This window comes from Colius striatus, chromosome 2 (genome assembly GCF_028858725.1).
Source record: "Colius striatus isolate bColStr4 chromosome 2, bColStr4.1.hap1, whole genome shotgun sequence".
Classification (NCBI taxonomy): Eukaryota; Metazoa; Chordata; class Aves; order Coliiformes; family Coliidae; genus Colius; species Colius striatus.
Genome location: NC_084760.1, coordinates 102575559 through 102603533, shown reverse-complemented (window position 1 = coordinate 102603533; position 27975 = coordinate 102575559). Strand labels below are relative to the sequence as shown.

The following is a 27975-nucleotide window of genomic DNA, read 5'->3' as shown; positions in this document are numbered from 1 at the left end:
AATTACATTATTAAAAGTTTTTATTTAGGTTTGGTCAGTACAGGTAAGATAATATTGGAGTCACAGAGCAAATATGCATGAACAGGATACAACAGTTCTTAAAAACTGAGTAACTATGCACACAATTCATAAACATTCGGTCACCTAAGGAGAAAATGCACAGATGTATGGTGGCAAAAACTGTAATTAACACTGAAACTACTACAGGACTCCTTCAGTAAGTCCATCTCTTAGTGATAAAACTACTGTACTGGGCAAACTTGGCAGTCATAAACCCACAGCTATTATGACAAATCTTGAAGGTGGTAAGTATAACAGTATGAGTAAGAATGCCCTTACACAGCACAGGTTCTAGATATACACAGATTTGTACAGACATCATTTATGTTATACTTTATGGAAATAATTTCCATTTCAACTTCACATTAACTCATATAAAAATAACTTGAGCTACACAAACGTCCTTTTAGCAACATTCAACGTAATTAACTGTTAAAATTTCCAAAGTGGCAGAGGTATTGAAGCAAAAAGAAACCCACAAAAAGGCAAAATCGTGACAAGTATGCACTAATTTAAACGGCTTCCGGACAGTATCCTCTCCCAATTTAAATGACACTGTATAAAAATGTCGCAGAAAAATGTTACAAAACTGAACCCTGCACATTTACACTGGAGTCCAAACCATTCTGGACATGACGAGAACCCACAGTTCTGTTACCTTTCACGCTCATTGTTTTCTCCTCTTGAGGATCATGATTGGAGTCTGTGTCATTTGAGTGGTGAGTGAGAGAGTTTTCACTGCCAGTGGGAGAGTCTACACTTTCATACCCAGTACTCAGTTGGTTTATGTAGCTACCACTTCCTCTACCAGTTCTATCTTCAGAGTGGTTGGACAGCTTATTACCATTCCCTGGAGAAGCCGGGAAGTCATCTTCTGTGCTGCTACCCTCCCTATAAAATCCAGGCCCAGACGTCCGCTGGTGGGAGGAGCTACCATTGCTTGGTCCGTTTGCTAGACGGCTGCAGTCTTTACCCCCAGCCTCTCCCTGGTCTGTCGGCTCAGAAGATGGAGTCCTGCTGGTACCTGGGTTGGAGGCCTGCGACTGCTGCTGCTGGTACTGTGCCAACTGCTGGCGGGTCTCCTTCAACTGCTGTTGAAGAACTAGAATGGTACTCTGCATACCTTCTACCTCCTCATCAAGCTGGATGATGAAGTCATTCAATTCTATATAAAGAAAACACATTTGTTGCAAATGCTTAATAACCCATATGCAGCTCGAATCTCAGTCAACAAAACTGAAATCCTGTAACTCAACATTTTATGCTGGAATTTTTCAGACTACTTTTCAGTTGATACTCTGCCTCTGAAGGAGGAAATGCTTAACCATCATCTACATACTTTTTATACTGCTACTGAGAATAAGGAGAAATTGAGGTCTGGGCAAAAAAGGATATTTGGAAAACAGCTTAATTCCAACAGTCAGTATTTTGTGAGTAGATCCCTGTGTCTATACTTTTACTTCAGGTATAAATTAGCACAAATACTGTAAAAGTGACCATGAACAACTTCTGTATATAATAGATCTGAATAATTACAGAAGTCTATTCAGTGACAAAAAAATATTTTAGTCACATTTCAAGAAAGTTTCAGCTCTTATTGGTTTTTATCCTTTAACTCCTGCATAATGGGACACTAAAAGATAGACTTTCCTAGCAACAAAACTGTGAACTAATTCTACAGAGTATTTTAGCACTTATGTAGCAAGAAAAAAGTTTTTATGATTAGGACTGCATTTTGGAACAAAACCAATTTTCTAATAGCAAAAGAACACTGACTCCCTTAGTCTTCAACTCACCTGTACCATTGATATGACAGAGCAAAAAAAAATGCAGACTACTTATTGTTGTAAAAAAAAAAATCAGAAATTGAAATGTTTTTTAAAGAAACCACTTCCTAAAAGTCACTACGAAAAATAATGCTGCAGGATTACTGTAATCTTTGTTCATATGGGAAAGCAAGAGGAGAATTAAAGAATGTTCACACTTGTTCAACTATGAACTTAATAAATTTAGGTGAAGTGCATTACCGAAATAGTATTTAAAAAGCAAAAGGTAACTACTCCAGCAATATGTTATTACACAAATAATAATTTACCTTAAGAATTTTAGCAGTTATGTATAATTTTATATTACTACTTTCTTAAAAATGTGACAGGGATGACTTAGATTAACGTCTATGCTATCTTAGAGATTATTACTTCAATTGTAATACAGAAATACATCCAGGTTTACGTGATACCTAAAAACAGCTCTTGTCCTAAGATTTATTGCAATAATCAGATAATGTACTCCATAACCTTCTACCAAGAAAACCCACTGACTCTATACAGAACTCTGAACTTAAGATTTTTTTTTTTATATTGCATTTTTCCCTCCATTTGCATTATGCATGAGGTCAGAGTTTATAGGTAATTTCAGTTCAGATTTACAATGCTGGAAAATCTGGACTGTGAATACAATAATTAGAAATTTTAGCTCATCTGAGTCAGCTAACAAAAAAACCTCATTTATTTTTCATATTCTTAGGCATTGCTAAAAAGTTTATTTTTTTAATAAAATACTTCCAAAATGAGTCAAGAGTTAGTAAGAAGCATACTGTTCTCAGTGCATGCTTAGCTTCATGCAACATTAACAGCTTTCATCTCACCAATTGTCATGTGCAGTCTAAACATTCCCTATTAAATAGCAAGACCTACAGCACCAAGTCTGGCAACTTCAAATTCAAATGCTGCATTATTGGAGCTGCAAATTCCACCATTCCCCCCAACACCAAGTTTGTGTTTATTTTGCTTTTTTCATTAAGACTACCAGTGAAGACTTACAATTATCATATTTTACTCACTTCATCCTGGCAAAGGCTGTTTTACAGTATGTGTATCATCAAGAAATTCAACTAGCAGAAGTGCAAGGCAACTTCCATTTTCTTAAAAAAATCCCTTACCATCCTGACTGCTTTTAAGTTCCTCACTATATTTCTTCTGTAAAGCCAACTCTGCCTCAAGCTGTGCAATACGTCCTTGGGACAGCTGCCTTCCAAGCTCTTGATTCTCCTGGATAAGCATTCGACACTTCGCCATTAACTTTTTGCCTGTTTGGCTGCAAAGGAAAGAGCCATCTATCACAAAATGAATATAAAACCTTCAGTAAACTTCCTCAATCACAATTACAAACAAAAAGGAGATGCAATTTCTGCATGTCACAATTCAAGGAACATTATGCCTCAACATAATTGTCATAGCAGAAAGTCTCCCTATAGTTACCACGTGCTGCTCCAATGCCAGTTGATCTTCTGTCGCTGTCCCATAAAGTGGAAGGCAAGTTTTAATACTGCAAATACGAATAAGCATATTGTTCTTTTTTTGGATACCAACATCTGGATTATCAGTATGCACAATCCTGCATGTGCTCATCCTCAATGGAGTTAAATATTTGATTAAAGATGTGCCTTTTAATTAAAAAGTTCACTGAGTGAAAAATGACACGTGTAACTAAACTATAAACAACAACCTTCTTTGTTTTTTATAACAGAAAAATAATTAAGTTTGGGTCAAGAAAAGGAAGTTGCTTGTGGAAAAATATTAAATCCCACGTTAATTTTTCAGTGACAACTATTTTTCTTTAAGAGGCTCAGGAATTCATTTGAATGTTATCCAGATAGTCATTTAAAAAATTAGGTGTCTATTTTTCATCACAATTTATGTATTTGACAATAAAGAACACAATCTGTTTTATTATTTCTAAGGTCAGCTTTTCCTAAGCACATCTTGCATGGTGAGTAGAAAGTAAAATGTAGCTAAAAAGGGGCAGGAAATTAAGGAAGGAGCATATTATTAATCTACTTCCTTGAGAATGACAGACTTCAGTTCATAAGTAGTGATCCTTAAGATGTCCAATTTCTGAAAATAATGGGAAACAGTCAGGAAAAAAAGTACTTTGACTTGACAAGATTTTCTTTACTAAGTGGGTAACATCACACATCTTTAATCTTCATTATAAAAATTGCAATGTAAAGCATTATAGGAAGTAGTATGCAAATTAATATATAGGCAATACATCTGAATTTATAAAAAAGAATTAATGTCCTTTAAGACTCTTGGTCTGCCAAAGTCAGGATAGCAACCACAAACAGTTCTCCTTTTACAGGCTCAGCAACATAATGAAGCTGTCCTCTGTTCTACAAGAGTATAAGCTCTGCCAAAAAAAAGAAAACCAAACCCAAAAAAATCCCCAACCCAAGCGTGAACAGATTTATTGTGAATTCAATGGCAGGAGTTGCACTACTTTTCAAGACCAAGAAGGTCATTTAATTTTTTTGTTTGCTTGCTTTTAAACAAGTGACAAGACTGAAAGAAATTTTGATGATTAAAAAAGTAGAATAGGAAATTTCTGCTACAATTCAGAGCCACGGTTCTCTCCAGCAACCAAAATACCCAACCAAAAGAATTTTAAATAATAAATTTCCTTATCAGCTACCTGTTAAGCATTCAAGTCTTAGACAACTTTTAAGTTTTGCCAACACTGCCCCATTTAACATTTTCCGACTGACTCTCCCAAATCTTTCAGATGGGCTGCTCCAGAAGGAATCTGGCTGTGTAAAGTCCTGGAAGCCTGAAACTCTGCTAAGGGCAGCAACCCGTTTTCTTTCTTGATGTGATGTCCAATGCCAGGTCCTTGAAGTTTAAATTGTGTTGACTTTATAATACAGTCCAAGCCACACACTTAAGATGCAAGTTTCCTTAGAGATGTTCACTCTGTGTAAAGCAGGACTGCTTTGGAGATAACCAATGTGACATATCCCAAAAGATATTAGGCAGACATGCAAGGAGTTTTAGCCATTTGCAAATTCCTGTTACTGTATTCATCATCACTACAAGTTGAAGAAGTTCACAGTGCTTAAGTCATTAAACGCTCTTCTCTTCACAAAGCAACGTCAACTGTAGAATTCGCAAGTACCAGTTACCTTGGAATTGGGACAATTTTAGAATCCCATTAATTTCTTCGCATTAACTCCTGCCAAAATGTAAAATATTTATTACCTGTATAGAAATTTGCATAGTTACCTATAATGCTATTTCTTACCATCAAAATTTTTCCAGATGTTCTTAACTAGTATGGCACCAAGTAACTTCCCCTTGTACTTTACAAAAAAAAGACAGCACATGCAAGAATATAAAAATCAATAGCTATTAAAATAACTCATACTGGCTGTAAAACCACATTTGGCATTTTTTTCACAAATCCTCTTGAACATACATGCAACAAAACCTGCAAGAACATAAAAGGTTAAATTTCAGAATGACTAGTGTTTGTTGTACTAGGCTTATTCCAAATGAATTCCTTATTTAAATTTTAATCCCAGTGCATACTCCATGTTTAATGATGGTTGAAATGGCTGAGCACAGCCATTCCTTTGATTCCATGTCCTTTTATTTCTCCCTCCAGACACCAGTAATGATTGTGCTGTACACTCTTATCTATGGTTAAGGCCCAGAGCTAACATCACTTAGGGCTGCAGTTAACGTGTTACCCTAAGAACACCAGTTAGGGGTCTGAATAGGAGTATCATCTCAAAAACTAGGCCAGATGCCATGAAGTAAGAATAGTTGCATACAAAGATGGACAATTAAAACAATTGGAGAGTGGGATGCAAAGCAAATGAAAAAAAAACTATAAATACTTTACATGAGTCATCATTTGTTTACCTTTCCAGAAATAAAAATCAGTAAAACCTTAATGGGATTAAGACAGCCTCAATCGTTTACCAGGAAATAACTCATTTTCTATATTCCAGCTGCTGCGTGTATGAATTACGCAAATTCACACCACTGGCTTATAATTATATGATGCATATTAGGGTACATTGTAGCTACAGAAATACCAAAATTTTATTTCAGTACCTTTGCTTGAAAGTTACTCATCTCTCCTGAGTTGTACACACACATTTAGAGCCTGAGGACTTCAGGAAACAACCAACCTATATCTAAACTTATTAAATCAAGTTAACAACCAGCCTGCACGGCACACCTCTGTTATGGTGAGCTTTACAAATGGCTTCGTAACACGTTAACAATTTATTAACGCAACTCTTACCTCTGTTTTGATGCTAAATCATTAAAATCTTAGATACCGCTATAGCAAAATCATTCCAGACGTGCCAGTTTTAAAAAAAGTAATGTTTCTCTGTAGGTTTTTCTTTTGCTGTTAAGTCATTACTCATGCAAAAAAGTCTGCATAACAGTACACTACTCTTAAATCTCATATTAATCATCTGAAGCACAAACAGTTAAGATACTTCCAAGTTAAAAATAAGTAATGCCAACTTCATAGAAGTCATCAAAACAGTTAGAATACATCACCTTCTGTGACAGCTGGATGTCTTCAATTAAAAATTTTCTAGGATCAGACTGAATTATAAAATGTTCCCCAACTGTTTTGAAAATTAAATCCTCAGATTACTAAAAACTCAATTCTCTAAGCAAAAAAAACCTAAACACACAAATGCTATACCAAATGTGCATTTCACTTTACACACCTCAGACATGCACTCCCAAATGTCCCAGACTGCTACTATTACAAGTAACTTGGGACAACAGAACAGAGGCATCAACAAGATAGAGCAAAGGCTCCTTCACTGATTCAATCACGGAAAATGCATGCATTGAAGGGTTTTGTTTGTTTGTTAAAATACTTTTTTTCAGAGAACGAGACAATGCAGAAGTAACAACCTGTTCAATTCTCGTTCATCCCAAGAATTTTACAATACAACAGTATAACCAGTAGTGTTCCTTGAACTATATATTACAACTATTTCAAGGCACATTGTATATAGAAGTGCAATACAAAAAAAACAGGTGTACAAAGGAATAAAAACACCCCACCAACACTGAAGACAGTTGTCGTTGTGTGCCTTCTGTATTGAGCATCTGAGATCAGTTCTTAGCATAGAAGATAGAAAAATTCTCATTTCTGCATGAAAACATGCAGTGAATAATCATCACAACCAGTTTTTCTTATACATGCTAGTTGTGATCAAATATATATCGCTTCCAACAATTTTAAACCTGCAATTGGATAGAATGTACATTTTTGTACAGTCCTAATTTTGAGGCATCCACGGTATTACCAACCATCCAGAAAACAGTTCATTATTTAGCAACATTGACTTAAGGCTCCACCAAGTGCTAGAGAGCCCAAAGGCTAAATAAACAGTCAAATGTATACGCTACTGCTGTTGCAATATCAAATAGCACTCTCATGGCTATTCGAAACTGGTTAGCAAGTAAACTCTTTAATGCAAAATTCCCCTCGAGTTTTGACCCAGCAGTTCAGTGAACAAGCAGGAAGTCCACAGTCTTATTGGCAAAACTGACTTACAGTGTCTCTAAGTCACTAGGCTCAAGGTTAAATGTGAAGCATATTCCACTTCTAGATTTACGGGAATTTTACATGTTCAATTCATGATTTATAATCTCTAGGTTCTCTCTGCTCCAAACTGTCTGTAGACACAGTGTGCCACAGACTTAAGACTTCTGTTTCTCCCTCTATTTTCTTCAAATAGAACAATTTTGCAAATGTCTACATGTTCTAGAAAAGATTTTTTTTCGAAGATGGCCATTTCTTCAGAATAGTCCGACGCCGTCAGGCCTCTGAAGCAAAGGGGGAGAAAAAAGCTGAAACACAAGTTTCATCTGGTAAGTTTTACATTAAGCATTACAAGCTGGACAGTATTAGAATGTGGCTTTTGCCTCAAAACGTCTGAGTCTTGGTGTGGAAGCGAGTACTTGGCTGTCCCACCATAGCATTCTCGTAGTGGGACTGTCAGGGAAGTCTTGACTGGGGAGTATTTGTTTTGTTTACCTATCAGGCGTAAATTTCCAGGCACTCAGTTCATTTTGGGCTTGTTCCAGTTTGTCTTTAGTCTGTTCCAGTTCACCTTTCATTTTTAGGAAAAACAAGTTGATGGCTGGGTCCACCATTGTTGATCGCAGTTGGGCAACACTAGGCTGCTGGACTTGCTTGAGGTACTGAATCTGATTCTGCATAATAAGAAAAGAGATTGTTATTCATACTACATACAGTTTTTAAGTCAGTTACATACAAAAAGTTACTGCAAAGGTAACAGTAAGGAAGTTTGCCTTCTTTCAACACTGTCACTTGAAGGGCAGGGTAGAAATCAAAACAAAAAACCCCCAAAACAAAACCCACACTTTTGCCCACCTGTACTCTTATCAATCTGCAGAGTCAACCAATCCCAGTCCCACCACCTGCTAATCTTAAAAACTTTCAAGGCCATTTCTTCCCCCGTCTCACTTCCTGTTGTTTGCTATGTCAGCTTACATTTGCCAAAACAATATGCTCCCTTTCTTTTGTATCTGCCTGCATTCTTTCGTGAAAACAAAAAGTATATGCAGTTATCTGCTTAAAACAGACAGTTAATTTCCATGTAACTTTGGGGAAAGGCGTTATGCAACGTTACATCAACTACTGACAAGCAGTATTTTTAAGCTACTACTAAAAATGGTTTTACAAACTTTTAAGGTTTTTTGCAAATGTTAGAGTAACAATGCAACTTTGCATATTTATTTTTAAACTAAATAATTTAGAAATATTAACATCACTTAGACATTTTTGTTGGATTTCACTCTCTTGCAGTAACCACAACCTAAAATATTTACAATTTTATAATTCATAATACTCAAAATTTAAGGCATAACTGTGAAAAGACTTCTTTAAAATATGGCATTCAGCAGTCAGAACATGTATTTAAACAGGCTTAACTTTTTTTGAAAGTTTCCTGTATTTTAATCCCATCAAAACAATCTCAAAATGTCCTCAATGGTACAACTTTAAAATCCAGCTAATCACTAAAATCACATCAGCCTACACAGTGTTCATTCTTAAGTTAAATTTATTATGCTTCTTGCATCACAGATGTTTCTTCCTCTCCAAGAGGTGACCAAAATTACTTGAAATTTAAAAAGACAAATTAACTGAAAGTCAGGGATTTTATCTCCTGCTGCAAACACAATCTTGCAACCAGACTTGATAGCAAGTCTCCCTGATAAACGGTACAAGCATTAATCACCAGCAAAACAGATGAAGACCATCTTCCTTCACACTTTGCTTTGCCTGGAACAAGTGGCACAGTCAAAAGCACTGTCGGTTTAAGTACTTTCCTGGACATACAGTTACTGCGTTATGGAATCCTTCAACAGCAATGGTGAAGAAGTAGCATAAGAACAAACATTTTATTTACCTTAAAATTGTGCAGTAGTGACCCCAGTCATTTCTTGAGGACAATATGCATTTTAATTTATGAATTGTTAAACAGCAACAATTCTTGGATTTTATTCCAAGGAAGTGATTTCAAAGTTATTGAAATAAAGGAAATATTTCCACTGACTTCACATTAATTTGATATTACTAAAATAAAAAATTTAACTACTTAGAAAAAACATGTAATTAATGTGGTTATTTCAAATTTTACACAAACTTTTACGTGTCCAGGAAGAAATGTTATGGAACTAAAGCACAGCATAAAAGTATTTTCAAGAAAGAAAGCACTCCAGAACATTACTTCAAAATATGAAGTCCAAATTAAGATTATTCCAACAATTCCTATACAGCATTTTACCCCTCTGGGGCATTCACTCAATGCACATAACATTGCTCACTGAATAAAGAGTTATTTAATTTACTGTTGATTTATCTTTTCTATCGACTCATCTTTCTGTCACTTGCACTACTGGAAGTACTTCAGCTGTCTGTCAATTCTTTGTGAGGGTCAGCCCTACTACAGAGTGAAACAGTGAGTTTAACAGATGTCTGCATATATACAGACACTCCAGTTGACAAAGTATTTTGGGAATATAATTATGCTACAGCAGTATGGTTCACTGTTTTAAGACAGACATCATTGAGGAAAAAAAAAAACCAAACCAACCATGTTTCCTTGTCTTAACTACGCCCAGTTCCTTCCCTCTTCTGTCAGCCCCTAAGACCTGTAACAGACTCCTTGGATACACAGCACAAAGAATTGCTGCCACCTGCTCCTCACCCATGTAAAAAATGCACTAAAACACTCAAAATGATCCAGCTGACTCTCCAAAGTCAGTTATTTAACAGTCTCATTTGGGTATCTCCAGTTCATGTTCCTAGGCTCAGCACAGAGCAATTCCACATAACACCTTAACTGTCATTTCTGAAACAGTAGCATAGAATTTACATAAGCTGAACAACTCCTGTTCATTACCTCCCCAAACTTAAAGACATGTGCAGTTTTTCCAACTCAATTTTTCCTCCATCCCTCCACAACTGCATTCTCCAGTTTTAAGTCCAGAGTTCTCATCTATCAGGGTTTTCATCCACCCAGACCTAGCAAGCTCCCCACAAAAAAAACCTCTCACTGAAAGCCTGTATCTCTTAGTCTACCTGACTACTTCCTTATCCCATTCTTCTGCTTAACCAGTCCCAGACAGTCTCATTCTTGCTCACTCTAACCACTCTGGCACAGGTCTCCTCTTACTGATGTTCCAAGAGGTATGGGGTAGGGAGCAGAAGAGTTTGCCTGCAGTCAGGACCAACTTCAGACTAGCACTGAACGTACAGGAACAGTTATGTCCAATGCCAGACTCCAGGACACATCCACTCCCATACCTGAAATGCCTACTGGCTGTTCATACTCCCTAAACTTGAAAGCTCACACTAAACTGTATTTTCCAAAAGCCCATCCAGTGACAAATAGGGATGAACTATCACAAACAGAATAAAACCATCAGTATCTGCTTTCTCTCTGCTCTAGCTCAAGGCAGAATGCTGAAAGCAGTCTATTTAGAGGATGTCAGGCTGTGTGGGGTTTTGTTCTGGTGGATTTTTTTTTTCCATTAAGACAGATAAAGCTATTTTCAGCCCCTCTACTTTTCACATTCTTAGAAACAGCTGAAACCTTTCAGCTGGTTGTTCAAAGATATCCACAAAGAACAGAACCTCTGACATGAATTTAACAAAATAGAACCAAGGAAAATGTAATCAATCTATACAAGTGTATGTCCTATACAAGAGTGTGTATAGATATGTCTATAAAAGTACATATGTCCTTCTTACAAAGAAGGTGTAGGAGAAAAGAAACTGAATAATAGAGAAAAAAACCCACAAGACCTGTAATCTAAACAATAACTAGGTTATTATTAATGACTATCTAGTTACTAGAGTTGTAACTAGAGTTACTCTTTCTTCAAGAATGCATCTTCCTATCTCCATGCACTATGGCATAGATCACATCCCTGATCAGGGATGTGATCCACATCATTGATGTGTGAATACCCATAAAAACAGAAGGCACTTGGGCGGGTGTTTGAGTTTTCTTACTTTTTGATGAATTGTATGTGTCTAATCATCTCTGCCTTTCCTTTTTTCAAAAATACACTGAAATTAATAAAAGCTCCTTACAATTTCTTTTAAACATGTTCTGGAAAGTTTGTGCAGCACATCTCTAAATAACTATAACAAAGCATTGCCAAAACACCTATAGTATTCACCATCTTGTCAAAATTCAGAGTCTAAAATACCTGGAAATTTTTGTCTAAATCATTATTTTTAAAATAGGAAGAAAAGTGAAAATAGTACAAAAATTTGATTTAGGAAAAAAACCTTACTTTTTTTATTGTTTCAGCTACGACCTCTGAAGTTAAGAAGAAAAAATCTTACTACTGTTGTTCCCATAATGAAATTTATCTGTAAAGCTAACAAGAGAAGCAGGATCAATAGTAGTCTTCTTCCTAAGGGAGTGTTGGAGTATGGTACCAGAAGATATCTTCATGGGCATCCTGGGCTGCATTAGGAGTAGTGCTGTCAACAGGTTGAGGAAGGTGATCCTTCCTCTCCACTCCAAACTGCTGAGACATCGAGTACTGGGTCCAGTTCTGGGCTCCCCAGTACAAGACAGACATGGATATATCAGGATGAGGCCAACAAAGGGCCATGAAGATGATTAAGGGGTTGGAGTATTTGACACAGAAGCAGAGGCTGAGAGCACTAGGGCTGTTCAGTCTGAAGAAGAGAATGCTCAGGACAATCTTATCAATGTACATAAATACCTGATGTGGGAGTAAAGAAGGAGCCAGGCTCTTCTCAGTGGCACCCACTGAAAGCACAGAAGGCAATGGGCACAAATTGAAACACAGGAACTTCCACTTAAAAGAAAGTGCTTTTTGCTGTGATAATGGTTGAACACTGTCACAACTTACTTAGAAAGGTTTCAGAGCCTCCATTCTAGGAGGTGCTCTAAACCCAACTGTGCACACCTGGTCAAACTGACCCTGCTCTGAGCAGTCAGGTTGGAGTTGATGAAGTGCAAGTCTCTTCCAACCTCAGTCAGTGACTTTGTGATCCATTTTTTGCTGCTGCAAAGCAAGCTTAACCTCCACTTTTCTTCTCTTCATACCTATACTTACTATGAATTGAAGTCATCCTACAGCCTGTAAGAGCAGTAAAATATGTATGCACAGTTAGGTACCTGCCACACTACAATGCCTGACAGGTCTGAAAACCTACAGAAAAAAACAGAAAGGAAGACTAAAAGAAAACAATAGAGGCAACCTACAATAGTAATCAGCTTTGCATCAAACATTTTTTTAAGAGAGGAGCTCTCAGGAGTATGTTACAGAAAACAGCAATAAGAAGCTTTTTACAATCTTCTCTCAGGAACTGCCAAATTAAAGCAGCAGGTGAAAATTATGTTACAAAGGTAGTAAGATCAAAAATCCAAAAGTGGTAAAAGTTAGTTTCAGGACATCAAAAGTAAACACAGAAGAAAAAAGTCACAGAAAGCCCACAGAAATAAAGGAGAAAAACTGTAATTAAAAATGTATTCAAGACAAAGGACATCAGAAATCCCAAGCAGCAGATCTGTCAAAAGAAATTACTGTGAAAAAGTCAGTAGCTCTTTCCCATACCTAGCCAAATGGATACAGAAGTTTACAAATACCTTCTTATCCAAATTCTATGTAAATACCAGTCTAAAACCTCCTAAATGAAGCCCAGTAAACTCATGCTTATCCTTACGTTTCAGTTTGTTCCTGCATGTAATGATAACAGGAACTAACGTTTTTGGTAAATATGCACAGTTGATAAGTGGTAGAAGTAAGCAAGGCTCATGCAAGAATTAGCTTGGTTCTGAAGCAAAAATCCTCCCAAGCACAATTGCCGATGACAATCAACTGAAATAATATTAAAATCACAAAGTTTAAGAATTTATCTTCACTAATGAAGTGAAAGTTTACGGGTCCTGCCATTTCTTTAAGTACAGCAAATGTCAGGCTATAGATATTTGAAAAACATAGCACATGGGGATACTGGCTCAAAAGCTGATTATACTTGTGACAGTCTGAACACTTATCCTTTTGAAATACTTACAGTACACTCTTGCATCTCCTGTTCCTTAGTTGCCAGCCTCATCACCAGAATATTTTCTCTTCGGGCAGACTCTTGCTGTTGCTGTTTCAACTTCTCTTCAGATTCTCTCAATCCCGTCACATCATTAGCTAATGTGAGTAAATAACGCAGAAAAAGCATGTGGTTTATAGCATCCTGTCATGAACAGTTTTTAAAGACACCTGAAAGACTCTAAAAACCAAACTCATGAACAGCAAGAGTCATAAATAAGCAAAGTTATAATAAATATAAAAAAGAAAAAACAAAATATCATTAAGTATTAGAAAATCTGGTTTTTGAAACACATCTCATCCTCCTTTAAAGTATTAAGGTTTTGAAAACGTTTCCATGTTTATACGGGAAGCAGCTTCTAAATTGCTTGCTTAATGAACTACTACTATAACCTGCAGTCTGAAACTCAGGAAATTGGAATAATCCTGATATCTCTAGGAAACAAACGTTGAGGCCAGAGAGGGACGGAAGTCTACACTTTGGCACTATTTGAGGTCAATCCTCAAAAACTGGTCTCATAACTTAACAAGCACGACATGGAGAAATTTCAGAAATGGCAATTCAGTCTCAACCAGAATTCTTCTGGTCCATGAACATTTAATAAAGTTTTAAAAAAGTAGATTTCCAATTACTCAAACAAGTGCAAGCAGCTTGACAGAAGCAGTATACGTTCACTCTGCTACCATACATCCACTCCACTACTCACATGTAAAAAATGAAGAAGAGATAGAAAAAAACCCCAAAATCTTAATAATTCTAATTATTTGAGAATGATCAGCTGTAAATGTAAGCCAAGAACATCAAAATGTTTCATGACAATTACTTCTAAATAATTCTTTGCAGATAATGAAATAATACTGATGACTACAACCTGTATTAGAATTTTCAAAACTGAGAAACTGCAAATGTTGAGACAACTTACAATAGTAGGAGAGTAAAACGAAAACAATGGCTTACATTTGCTATATTTTATTCTCTCCAAGCCCATAACATGATGGGGTTGCAGTAAAAGGGACGTAACAACAGAGAAAACAGAGGCACCATCTACTTGGACTGACAGAAAAATATCCTTCAAACTCAGTGTTCACCTATTTAGACTGAAAAAGCGAGTAAAAACCAGCAAAGAATCCACCTCTAGGTGCTAACATAATTGTTAGAAAGTGACTTAGGACTGAAAATTCAATCACTTCCAGAATGCATTCAGCTTTTCCTATTTGAGAATAGGATATTTTTACCATATTCTCTTTCGACAGACTGAAATCCAGACCAAGTTTTAAAGACCACGTAAGACTGACAATCAAATACTTTACTTAACTAATCAGATCACACATTACTTAGGGACTCTATTTAGACTTTTACCTACAAACTATTCCCCTCATGTGCTTTACATTCCTGTGAGACTACAGAAGGCACAAAGAGTCATGTAGTATTTTTAGAATAACAATTCCTTTCTAATGGAAAAGTCCTGAAAATCCCCCTATTTGTGGAATTCTGTTTTGAGGCTTCCTCCCCCCCCGCCCCAGCAGTCCAGGTACAGACAGTCCTAAACATGCAAAAAATAGATTTTTTTTAGATGCTATGTAAGACCTGCAAAGGAAAGTAAGTAGTTAAGAAAGGCTGAAAATTTACACTAAAAGAATAGAACTTTTTTCCTGACTACTGACATATAGATTATCTCTTATTTCTAACAGTTTTAGAAAGCACAGACATTTCTTGAACACTGCTTTATACAAATGTTCAGATAACTCATAGCATTTTGAAATTTTTTAAACTTACAATTAAGGTCTGTGTATTTGCCCTCCAGAGCTTGCACATATGCTTCATACTGCTTCCACCTATTGCAGAGACAAAAAGAAAAAAACAATTTTCTGAGGTCAATTTATTAAATCAAGGCATCTCATTCCTAAACTTTCAGAGTATACATTCACAGCATAAGAAGAAAATATCAAGAGATAATCACACAACTACATTTAAAAGAACTACAGTTTCAAAAAAGGAGCTTTTACTCATGGAAGTAGTAAAATTCACTTTGCACCTCAAAAAGATAAACATGCAGTTATGCATTACAACACTCACATTTAACATCTTAAAATATAAGGTAGTATTTTAGACAAAAAAATCATTTCCTGGTTTTGGCTGGAAGAGTTCATTTTCTTTCTAGTAACATCTACAGGGCTTTGTTTTGGGTTTATGGCGAAAACAATGTTCATAACAGACATCTTAGTTATTGCTGAGCAGTGCTTACATAGCATCAAGGCCTTATCTACTTCTCTGCCCTGCCAGCAAGCAGGCTGAGCGTGCACAAGAAGCTGGGAGGTATCACACCAGCTGAACCAAACTAGTTTCAGGACTATTTAATCCCATAGGATGTCATGCCCCAATATGGGGGCAGTTGGCCAGGAGGAGCAAATCACTGTTTAAACACCAGTCAGTGAGTGGGTTACAACTGCACTGCGCATCACTTGGGTTTGGTTGGGTTTTTTCCTTTTATTCATCCATTCTAGTTTTTTCATTACTATTTTTATATAATATTCTTCTTGTTATTACATTTAATTTTTAATCAATAATTGTTCTTATCTCAACCCACAAACTGTTTTTTTCCCCCCCAGTTCTCCTCCCCATGCCACTGCAGGGGGTTGGGTGATGAGCAAGCAGCTCTGTGGCACTTAGTTGTTGACTGAGGTTAAATCACAACAATCAGGTTCAAATACTCATTACTTAGTTCTCTGTGTAAAGTAACAGTATGCATCTCATCTCAATCAGAAAATTTGAAAAAAATTCTGTAACAGAAACCATAATACAGGGACAATGTGAATTCTGTTATCAAGTGAACAAGACAAGCAGAAATGTATTACAAAACATAAGAATTGGCAGTCTAGGTTAAGCAGTTATATGAGCTCATTGAAACCAAGACCACGTTCTGATTATAGTCGTCACCCCAAAGACAACAGTCTTAACTCTTTGAAGACATGTTATTTTAAAGATTCATCATCAGTTAGGAAACCTCACAGTTAATACCAGCAATGCATTTGTTACAAACCATCCTATCAGTAGCAAATAGTCTGTGATAATGCTGAGCACAACATGCTTTACCCAACACAGGTCACAGGATGGTGTTTTGGTTTTCTTTTTAAAGCAGCACTTTGCTTCTACATGTCTTCTTCATGACGGTACAACTTCACATTATGAAGTAAATTAATCTGATGGCTTACCACTACACTAAGGGAAGGTTTCTGTTCCCTGCTTCCAACTACCCTTTTTCCCTGATACCTGTTTTATATCAAACTCATCATAACAGCTCTATTTAAACTCCCTTACCCATAACACTGCTATCTCAAAACTATAAAATGTAACTCTACATCACTTTTGACCATTTAGTGAATTCAAACAGCTTGAAGTTCTAAAGCATCAGATCTGTAACAGTAAGCAAGATCACATCATTAGTAAATGCAAAAGTAAGCACAAGATCTCTTCCTTCCAGCAGCAACAAAACTTTGCACTTCTATAGATGAATAGGAAATCAGCAGAAATTAACTCTGAAGCTCTGGAGAAGAGAGGAGTTGTATTCCCAGCTTAACTCTTAAATTTATCTCTCTGCTATAAAAAGAACATTGTTACAACTAAAACTTTCACTATCTGACCACTAAAAGTTCCACATTAGTTCAGGATATTTCAATCTCTCCAAAGCAGAACTGAAACAGTCTACTAAATAGCAAACCCAGAAAGAAATAACCTAATTTTCACATGAAATAATTACATGAAACAAAATAATTGCTCTTCAAATACACCTGCACAATTGACTTCTAAGCTGCATCTCAACAGCCTGAAAACAGTAATTATACCAAAATCCTGACACACACTCCATCCTTCCCCATTCTAATAGGGGGAACTATAAAAAAAGTCAGTGAAAGGAAGACCTAAAACTGAAGTTAAGCAGAATTAACACATCACTACCAAGGAAAACAACCATCTGCCAAACAAAAAACCAAAACCAACACCACATATGGGCTCACCAGTAAGGTCAGAGACAATGCCTCCAAGTCAGTTCTCAACAACTTCTAGTATTTAAGCAAGAACTGAATTCCTGGAAAAAAAAACCCAGAATCGACTAAGCCACATCATGGCTTTTTCATTGTATGTGTTAACTCTTCTAGAAACACAACTCTTCTGACATTGCTTTGCAAAAACCTGGTGAAGACCGTTGCAGTTCATCTTCAAGCAAGTTGGATTGGATCTGGTTGGGATGGAGTTAATTTTCCCATAGCAGCTTCACAGGGCTGTGCTTTGTACTGGCAGCTCTAACACACCAGTGTTTTGGCTACTGCTGAGCAGTGCTCACACAGCACCAAGGCTGACCCTCCAACACTGTCCCCTAATGAGCATGCTGGAGGCAGGCGGATCACTGCCAGGAGAGGTGACCCAAACTGACCAAAGGGGTATTCCATACAACATCTCCTCAACAGAAGCTCGAAGAGAGGAGGAAGAGGGGGCATTCATGATGTACATGGATTACAAAGGAATATATCCCTTTGTCTTCCAAAGCAATTGTTACACCTACTGAAGTCCTTCTTCCCAAGAAGCACCTGGACATCACCTGCTAATGAGATGCAGAGAATAACATCTTTTGTATTCCCCTGCTTACATGCACAGCCTTTGCTTTTGCAAACTGCCTTTACCTTGATCCACGAGGTTTTTTTTACATCTTATTTTCTCTCCCTGTCTTGCAGAGAAGAGTGACAGAGGAGCTTGATAGGCACATGGCATCCAACCGAGGTCAACCCACTACACAGGTTTATGCATTGTACAGAATGAGCCTGTGATCATCACACTGACAGAGAGACCTCTTCAACAATCAAGTCAACGGTTTAAAAACTTTTTCTACCATGGTAGCTTCATTTTCACACACAGGCATTGTCTAAATTTTGCCAAACTACAAAAGACCTCAGAAGCAACTTTCTCTTCTCACAATCGGGCCAGTTTTCACCTCACACTTCAGGCAAAGCAGAAAGCTAGCAACTAGTGAAAAAAAAAAATCAGAAGCAGGCTTACTTAGTAGAATTAGATTAAAAAAAAAATCATAAAACCAGATCAACTGAGTTGAATTGACTAAAAGTATAAAACCAAAAAGTGAAATACTGAAAGTTTAAAAACATTCACATTAATGAAATAAACCACTCTCTTAAGTAACTTCAGCTCTGGAAAATAAGCAAATATATTGGTAGACCCTTACTGAAAAGGAACTGATTCCTTCTCAAACTTGCAGCTGTAATTCTTCATGCAATGCATATTTATTTTTGTAGTGATCTCAGTAACCCTGAGGATTAACATGAATAAATATTTACAAAATATATCAACAAGTATTTCTCAAGAATATTCACAAATTCAAGTTAAAGGAAGAAAACCAAATATTTTATTTATTTTATATAAATACACCTTTGGACTAGTTTTAGGTATTTTAAAAGCAGTCTTGCAATGTCTCTGATAATTTGCTCACTTAAGAGTCTATTAACCAACTCTATATTTTAAATGCCTTTTTTAATTTATAAATTCTTAAGTCTCCTCTTGTGGTAACTTTTCTTGTTCAGTGCCTTTTCTTTTCCTAAACAGTCCTTCCAGATTATTTCACTATGATAGTTTTCCTTTGTCTACAGTAGTAGCACAGATCGTTAACAGAGAATTAAAGTGTAATTCTGATCTTTGAAAAGTTGAAGTTGCAACACTGTAGCTTCTGAAGCTGTGCAAAAGAAATCAAAAAGGAAAACAAGGAACTGTAACAGAATAAAGGGTTTTTGAAAAATGAAGATGCTGAAGATCACTGACAATATTTTCAATGCTCCAATTCCAAATATAGTTAACTCTTAACAATTTATTCCTTTTCTGTTTAGTATGTCTCACTGGTACAGAAGACCAGAAGATATTGGTCATTTAGGACAAGTGTAAATCTCTGTATTTCTATGTCTACATGATTACATGAATGGTGTTTGAGTCTGTAACACCATTCACTAAATAAACAATTCTCACATAAAATCTGCACAATAATGAGGCAGTATTTCCAGATGCACAACTTTGGTCTTACATTGTACAACTGAATCTCCATGGACAATTTACTTCTATACTTTTCCAGTGATAAAGACTCAGCTGCTGACATGCAAGGCTGAGGTGAACCTGCAGTCTAATCATATGAATCCTCCATGCTAAGTTCTGTATGAAGATACAGAGCTTCAAATGGGTGACAAGGACAGCAAGTTTGTGGAATGCTGTAATGGTGTCTTGACTCAAGCAATGGAAACTCAGCCATGTCATGCTGAAATCAGACAGTAAAAGCTAAGGCTAATAAAGCAATTGATGTAGCATGACCTAGAAGTGCCAGCTACCAAGCACAACTCCAGTACAGTCCAAAAGAGTCAACAACAAAAAAACCCCAACCAAAACCAACAAATCCAAAAACACAGAAAAAAAGCAACTATGATCAAAAGCCTGCATTAGGCCCTACTGCTATCAGGAAATTATTTTAAAAAGTCAACTTCCATATATCATATGCCACAAAGTAGGTCTTTATTTCAGATCCAGTTAGAAACTTCAATGAAAATTTTATCCAGAAATATTGCAATCCTCTGCATAAAACACCCAACTTCTCCATGAGACACCAGAACACATTAAAGGCTTCTGATAAGCTATGAAATTACGTACTACAAAGGTTTCCCAGCTAGTTTACTTCAAGCTCTTCAGGTAAAAAAGTTTTGCCCCTAAAACATATTATAAAATTCAGTAAACAAAACACATTCAAAAAAAATCAGTAGTGATACAAACAGAAATCATTCTCTCCCCCCATAAAATGATGTCAAAACTAAAATTTGAAGATTGCTACTTGCACATATTCAACTACAAGAGGTAAGAATTTCTCTTCGGGAAACTTTTTTGCTTTACTTGAAGATGATACATCCCTCTCAGGTTTCACGAACACAAAATAGTTACTTTAAACTTCTTTTAATAGACATAAGTAAAATCAATGCTTACAGAGATGTAAACCCCCAATTTTCTGTTAAACTATTTAAGAATTTGCACATACTTGCAAAAACTTCTTTAAATGAACCAGTGATGAATAGAAATTTGTCGGTTAGACCTCAAGTCTGAAACCTTACATCCTTCTTGGATCCTGAGAAGAAATCTAGGAGATACATTGGTCTAAGCAAATGCAAGTTATCTTGACCTCCCTGCCCCATATTCCCCCTTTTGGTACATCTGTAGAGACCCGGGCAGCAGCTCAACAGTGAGACTGAGGGAGGGGGGGGAAGTCAGTTTCCACTCAATATTGGCTTCTTGATCTGTTTAGTAGCTCATATTAGTAATCTGATTGTCAAGATTTAGCTATCTGAAGAGTTTCGCTGAAGTATTCTTTGGAAAGGCACTACAGAACAGAAACAGAGCAGTACACAGAACTAGGAAGACAGTCCCGAATCTAATTTACATTCAAAGGGTCGCTTGCAGTCTCATGAGAACTGGAAGGTAACGGAGAAGCGTTAATGTAGGCTACTTAATTATCTTCATTCTCTAAAAATATTAAGCAGGCTTTAAGCATCTGTGGCTTCAATATACCTGTATAAATACCAGTATTTTTCTTGGAGCAGCCATTTTTTCATGTTAAACTTCAGGGTTCACTTTTTCCAAGGATAAATTCATAAGCATCTAGGGGGTAGGGCACACACCACATTGCATACAAGCTGTTCCAAAGTGACTGGTTGGAGGTTCATACTGATTGAAGTAAAAACATCATATTTCCCCAGAACTGCTTGTTTAAATTGGATGCTTCATCATTTTACAGGCTAACCACCAGGCTAAACAATCAGGACAGTACTGATCAGAGTTTTAGGTATGATCCATTGAGTGCTCTGTTTTTGTGCTCCTGGCCATTTTCTTCAAAGAAGCTCCTATGCAATCAAGCCAAGTAGCTACAGCACTAAAGAGCAGAGGGTAGACAAAGCCCACAGCAACAAGTAATGAGAAACATAAGTTCCCCAAAAGCCAGACTGAAAGGCTTCTTGTTAATCTGTTGCAACAGAAGTTAACATGAGAAAACCTAAATTAGGTCCTTCATAGAAAAGAACAATTAAATTGGGATTTGTGGCACAAGAACTTACAAAAAATATATATAAATACATATGTATTTACTCAGTGCAATTGTACAGAGATTATGATGTACCACCTAAAAGACCAAAAGTAGATCACAGAATCATTTGGTTGGAAAAGATTTCCACCACTAACTTAACACTGCCAAGAACCCTACTAAACATGTGCCTCACCAAAGCAGAGACTCCCAAAAATGCATTACAAATTTTAAAACAACCCAGTAGTAGTCAATGCATGTCTTTTTTTACATCTGAAAGTAGTACACAGGCCTTTGATTAAAGTATCATTAAATACATAATAGTGTTATATGTTATTCCAATCTACAAATGAAGCCAGCAGCCAGCACAGTAATGGTTAGTTTTGCATGAAATCACAATTAAAGGTGAACTTACTATAGATCCATTAAATATGCATCCTTTCAAACAAAAAAACACCTGTGTTCATAGGACTATTTAATGCAAACAAGTAAATGGGACGTGGACAAAATAGGATATTTCCACTTCTGAGTATAATGGACAGTTATTGTCCTTAAATCTACAAAGTGGTCTTTATGAAAGCAGAAATTGGTTAGTCTACACTAAGATGATTTGATAGCAACACAGCTGTTACTAGCAAACTCCTCTGTGTCTCCATTAACACTGTTTAGATACTGACATACTTCACCTCCTTGGGTGCATTCCACCACATTCTCACTTGAATATATGTTGGAAATGGATCTTGTCTATGGCAGCAACTTATCATTTCAAGTTGAGAGAAACTGATTGCAATTGGAAGTCCTCTGTTCTCACATTAGGCAAGCAGAAAGCAAGGAATTTCTTTTACAGGAATTTTATAGCTGGAAGTAAGGGCATAGCTTTACAGACTCAGGAGTTACTATTCCCAGGGATAATCTTGAATGCAGAAATGTCTACATAAAGGTTCACAAGGCCTAAACCATTTAACATTAAAGCAGCATTTTTTCATAGTGTTCAAATACATTATCCTTTACTACCCTCAAAAGACTAGATCTCTGAGCACAGCAGAAATCAGTTTTAAACACATGGAGCCAGACTATGTTGACTCTCCTGGAAGAGCTGTGACCTTAGAAGTAGTTAATAGGATAGTTTGCCCAGAAGACAGAGTATCTGATCCTATACATTAACCTAAAGCTTATTGTAGGAATAAGGAGTTCACATTTTTCTGATGTTTAAAAATAACTTACCATCTAGCACAGAGTGTAAGCAACTGTATCTTCCAAAAGTACAAGTGAAGACAAAAACTCCTACTCATGTATTATAAAATACTGTTCAGGATTTTGTCTGAGACAAGATGAGAGCTTTACAGAAGAGATGTATCATGAAAAGGATAAAGTAGTTTTTCAGAACAAGGACGCTAAAAACAGTGGAAGAGGAAGGTCTTCTATCTTCCATTAAAAGTTTACTAAAATGTTGAGGTGGAAAAACTGCTTTCTACTTTACCTTAAGATGAGTTCGTCTCTAGGTAAAACCTTAAAATCTGCTTCGCTAAGGCGAACCTATGGAGCAAAAAGAAAAGCACAACTTATCAGGCTGTCATGATTAGCAGGAGGGGGTAAAGTCACAAGTATTTTTAAACATACCTTCTTTGGGAGAGGTTCTTCATTCGTCATTGTGAACTCTGAAGGGGAAGGAAAAAAAGAGTTTTATTTAGTACAGTTATAAGTGTACATGAAATACTGAACAAGCCAAAAACTTGTAATTCTTGCTTTCATTTTTTTAATTTGCAATACTAACACTACTAAAACATTGGTTGCACACAATGCAGAGCCAGAGCACAAAACAACAAGTTCACTGCTGTCATCTAGAGAGAAAGTCAACAGATGGACATTTAAACAAAACTTTGAGATATCTAAAAAGTCTATCAGTAATCATTTCTTCCTCATTAACTAAGCAAAACCACCAAACTTTGAACACATATGTTTAGAACAAACTGACATCTCACACATGCCTACACCTTTTTAACAGTTTTAAAAAGTAGAGGAAGATCGAGGCCTGAGAAAAGCAATTTGTACTACTATTTCAGTATCTCTTCAGAATAAAAGTAAATCCTTTGTGAACATTACACTAATGCTTGGGTTATGATAAAATAACACGTTCTTCCAAGTACTTCTCTTATTTCTAAGACTCTGATAAATAGGAATAGCAAACAATTATTTTTAAATCCTTATGAATATTTTTAGGAAAAGTAAGACATCAAATAAATGCCTTTGATGCACCATCAAATTCAGCTCCTCTTGTCTCTGTGTAGTATAATGGGATTGCATTGTGGTAGGTCAAATAATTACCCTTCCTCCAGTTATAGGACACTTCCTTACCTTATAAGGATAATGCACAGCATTTTCTACAACTATGATTATATAAAAAAAGATTTGAGTCCACAAAGATTATAAGCATATAAGTAAGAAGGAATGCAAGGTTTGCTAAAGGCATGCATCTTTGTCACATGCTTTCCAACAGAAAAGTTATATACAATACTAAGATTCGACAAGCTTGTAAATCCAGTGCAACTCAAGTAGATCAGGGAACGGATTCATCATCTCCTCAGTTGTGAACACTTAGCTTCACAAAATCAATCACCTGAAGTATTTAAATATTTTCTTCTCTCAAAAAGACCTTTACAGACTACCTTAGGTATTTTCACAATGATATCCAATGAACTAATTTAACTTTTCCAAATACAAACAAATAGATCTAAAATGAATGAGAGTTTCTTCATCCAATACTAACCACTGACAAAAACACAACTCTACCAAACAAAGCACTGGTTAAAAAAACAAACACAAACCATTCCCATCCACCACCAAAAACAAAGGAAAAAACCCACCCTAAGTTCAGCGTATAGATGAAACTACCTCCAAGTGTTTCATAAAATAACAACTGATGCTAGAATTCATAAAGGCTTCCAAAAACATGCAGTAGAGAAACATCTCACTGATGAACTGGTAGCTTCCTGTAGCCTCTGTAACACCCAGGCACCTCAGTGTTTCCCTTGTCTAAGAGACCCCACACTCCTCCTAACGCTTAACAATTTTGCTCCTCTACATGCACCTCCTTATTTGAGATTGTTTTACCAGAAGTGAACCTTAAGTATTTTCAAGAGGCTATCAATACAAACTGCTAGTGCCCAACTCAGACATCCAACAGCACAAAATCATTACGATCACAGAGGGAATGCTTGTGACTCCTGTGTTCAGATTGTCTACCTTTCCCATTCTAGTTTTATTAAAGATTTTTCAGAATTTTTTAACTTCTTCAGTGTCTGGAAGTAGTCTTGAAGATCTCAGCAAGTTTTAAGTTCTTGACAGAGAGAAACGTGCTATTCAGATGTCCCACAACTACAGCTAACACTGATTAATTGTGCAGAGATGACATCAAGTGTGTTCCTCAGAAAAGCAGCAGAAGCATGCAAGTACCAAAAAAGCTTAATTTCCCCCAAAGACTTGACTCATGAACCCTGCAGTAGCACACAACAATTACATATACTTGACTGCTGCCACAATTAAGGCTGATGGTCCATCTCAAAGTAGTCTCCCTCATACTGCCAGACCTCACACAAGGTTCTGGTATCCAGTTCTCTACAGCAGCAACAGACCCATCTACTCCAACCTCTGCAACCAGCCCATTTACTATGTCTTGCTTTAAGACAAGAGCACAAAAATGTCACTGCATTACAGAAGTGCTTCTTTTACTGCCACCTATTACTTACAGTGATAGAAATATACACTAAAGAAATAACCACCCTAGCTAAAAAGAGTCTACAGGTTATTTTGGAAAAGTGAGGTTGATCATCTTTATAGATGAAACACTAGTGGTTCCACCTCACTACTCCCATGCAACAGCTTTTTTGGCACCTACAGTAACTTATCAAAAGCTTAAAAAATTATCACTGCTATACATTTCCACCATTGTACTCAGTGTTTTTCAGAAACATTAAAAGCATGAGACTGACTGCACCAGCTGTTGCTGTGATTTATCCTGTTTATTAACAGATGAATTTGTATACTAGACAATTAACACTATAACTGAAATGTTAAACATTTTAATTTAATACAGTAAGTGCTGGGCAGAACGAGGTGTTTCTCACCACTTGGCTCACCTATAAAGAGATATCTCTCTCCTACACATATCAGAAATATTTTGCAAGAGCATGATCAAGTACTGTTTCCCACAATAAAAAGAAACAACGAAAACAATATTCCTGTACAAGTGACTGGAATTAAATTGATTATATTTTGTGATTTATATAATGAACAGCTTAACTGTGCTACCCTAACCAAGCACTCGCATAAGTTTGAGGAAATGATGGCAGCTACACACCAATCCTTCTGTCTAACTGCTCCTGGCAACAACCAATACTTAAAATAACATCATCTTGGACACTAAAACAAATTTTACGTATTCTGAACATGTCTTGGGCTTTTACAGCACTTCAACACAATGAGAGGTGAAACCAGAAACCGTATTTTAATTTTGGGAACTCCGGTAGTCTGCACACTTTTTACTACAATTTTTTAAAAAAGCAAGGGATTTAATGGACTAAAAAAAAAAACTAAAATGCAAAATAATTAATATCAAGTACGTTGCTTTACTAGTTACACCTGAACTTAATGCCAGCACTTTAACAATATGAAAAACAGCTGCGCGAGGAAAACCCCGGCACAGGCCCCAACCTCCCGAAATATGAAAAAAAAAAAGAAAATTCAAAATAGCATTCAGACTGCCCAGACTTTCACAGTCGCCTCAGGACCTTCGGTCTAAGGCCGTGCCCCGCGCTCCCTCACCTCCCCAGAAGGCCCCTACAGACGGCGAGGCCCCGGCTCGCGGCCCCGCCTCCTGCACGGATCCCGCTGGCCGGCCGGCCGGCTCGCCGTGGGTGTTTGACAGACCCTGCTGCCGCCCCCCACTCCTGCTCGAGTACTGCCGGCTCCGCCTCACCGGGCTGCCCTCGCGTATCTTCAACAAGGGATGAGAGAAACGTGTCTCCCGTGCCCGGGCGTGACGGCTGCAGAAGGCTGAGGGGGAGGATCCCCGCCGGGAGGAGCAGCCAGGCCAGGCTCAGGGCCTTACACAAAATGGCTCTAAGAGCTTCCGCTCCTCCCCTCACTCGACGTGAGGGATAGAGCCGACAGTGGGGTTTAGCACCCCGGCACCACGAGGTACCTGGTCTCCGCCGTGGTCCCCACCACCTCCCGCGAAGGGAACGACGGCGGGGCCGGGACCAAGGGGCGGGGGGGGGCCCCAGCGGTGGGGAGGAGCGCCCGCGCGGCCACTCACCTCCCGCCCGCGGTGCGGAGGCCTCACGCTCCCACCACTCTGGTTGCCTGGGCCGCACCCGTCACATCGAGGGCGAAACGCTGCCACTGCTCGCACCCGTCGCCACCTCTGCGCCCGCAACCGGCTCTACAGTGATCGCCGCTCCGGAGCCGGGGTCGCTGCCGCGTACCCCTACCCGGGCTCCCTCCCACGCCGCTCCCGCCCGCTCTTTATTTGCGGGTTCTCTGCGCTACAAAATGGCGCCCAAGGAGGAAATGAGCGCCCGGACGCCCCGCCCATCCCCACCCCCCCCACGTCAGGGGCGGCAAGGTGCGCGCGCAGGCAGCGCGGGGCGGCGGGAGCTGCCGCAACGTGCGGGAGCCGTACGGCACAGAGACGCCGCCGGAGCGCGGGTCGGCCGCCGCCTGTCTGAGCTGCCTCTGGGGAGCTGGCCCCTCGCCCCCCACCCCGCTCCGCCGGAAAGCGGCGCCGGAGCGCCCCGCCTTCCCGGTGCGACGGTTTCCTGGGGTTACCTGAACGTTGGGTTGAAGCCTGTCAGTTAAACTGGCGGCGGGGCGGGGCGAGGGAGCGCGCGCGCGCGGCGGGGCATCCTGGGGCGGGCGGAAGGATACGGCCGTCGCGCGGCCACCTGCTGGTGGATGAGACTGAGTGAGCGGGGCGCCCTCTGGCGGTGTCGGGCTGCGCTTCAGCCTGCGGCACCGCCTCGGCTGTGAAAGCGGCTTTTCTGGAGGCTGAGGGACAGCGGGGCGTCTCTGGGAAGGAAAACTGCGCGTAGCAGATAAGAACGTGTGAGATGGCCGCTGGGCTTCTCGGCCTGACTTCTGGGGCTTTCTGCCCCGCTGCCAGGCCGGGAAGGGAACATTTTCTCACGGGTAAACCGAGCTCGGTGGTGGCGGTGCAAATCAGCATCAATCGACAGTGAAAGAAAAGAGTGAAGTTACAGCTGCTTCCAAAGAAACTAAACTTCACTTTCACCATATAGGAATAAGGAAGAATAAAACATACTGTTTGCTCTTAATTGCTGCCCCATACTGAGCTGCTAGTTGAAAATGAT

The 27975-nt window shown here is 38.2% G+C and overlaps 1 protein-coding gene across 4 annotated transcripts; it reads right to left on the bottom strand.

Moving 5' to 3' along the window:
* Nucleotides 1-2: 2 nt before the first annotated feature.
* On the bottom strand, nt 3-27457 carry WTAP (WT1 associated protein). 4 transcript variants are annotated; one of them, XM_061991639.1, is made up of 8 exons: nt 27434-27457; nt 23228-23265; nt 23088-23143; nt 15280-15338; nt 13474-13601; nt 7918-8096; nt 3002-3156; nt 3-1225 (listed from the first exon to the last, which is right to left on the bottom strand). In XM_061991639.1, the coding sequence occupies exons 2-8, from the start codon at nt 23255-23257 to the stop codon at nt 642-644; spliced, it is 1191 nt and encodes a 396-aa protein (XP_061847623.1). In that variant the 5' UTR covers nt 23258-23265; nt 27434-27457; the 3' UTR covers nt 3-641. The 4 variants fall into 4 exon arrangements, with proteins under 4 accessions (XP_061847623.1, XP_061847620.1, XP_061847622.1 ...); XM_061991636.1 differs by lacking the exon at nt 27434-27457 and adding an exon at nt 26922-27174; XM_061991638.1 differs by lacking the exon at nt 27434-27457 and adding an exon at nt 26808-26893.
* Nucleotides 27458-27975: the final 518 nt, after the last annotated feature.

Coding starts and splice junctions, on each gene's coding strand:
- WTAP (XM_061991639.1), bottom strand. CDS start 23,257: ATGACGAATGAAGAACCTCTCCCAAAGAAG. Junction 15,339..23,087: donor AGAGACGAACTCATCTTAAG/GTAAAGTAGAAA, acceptor TCTCTGCAATAG/GTGGAAGCAGTATGAAGCAT. Junction 3,157..7,917: donor TGGAAATTTACGCCTGATAG/GTAAACAAAACA, acceptor TTTCCTTTGCAG/CCAAACAGGCAAAAAGTTAA.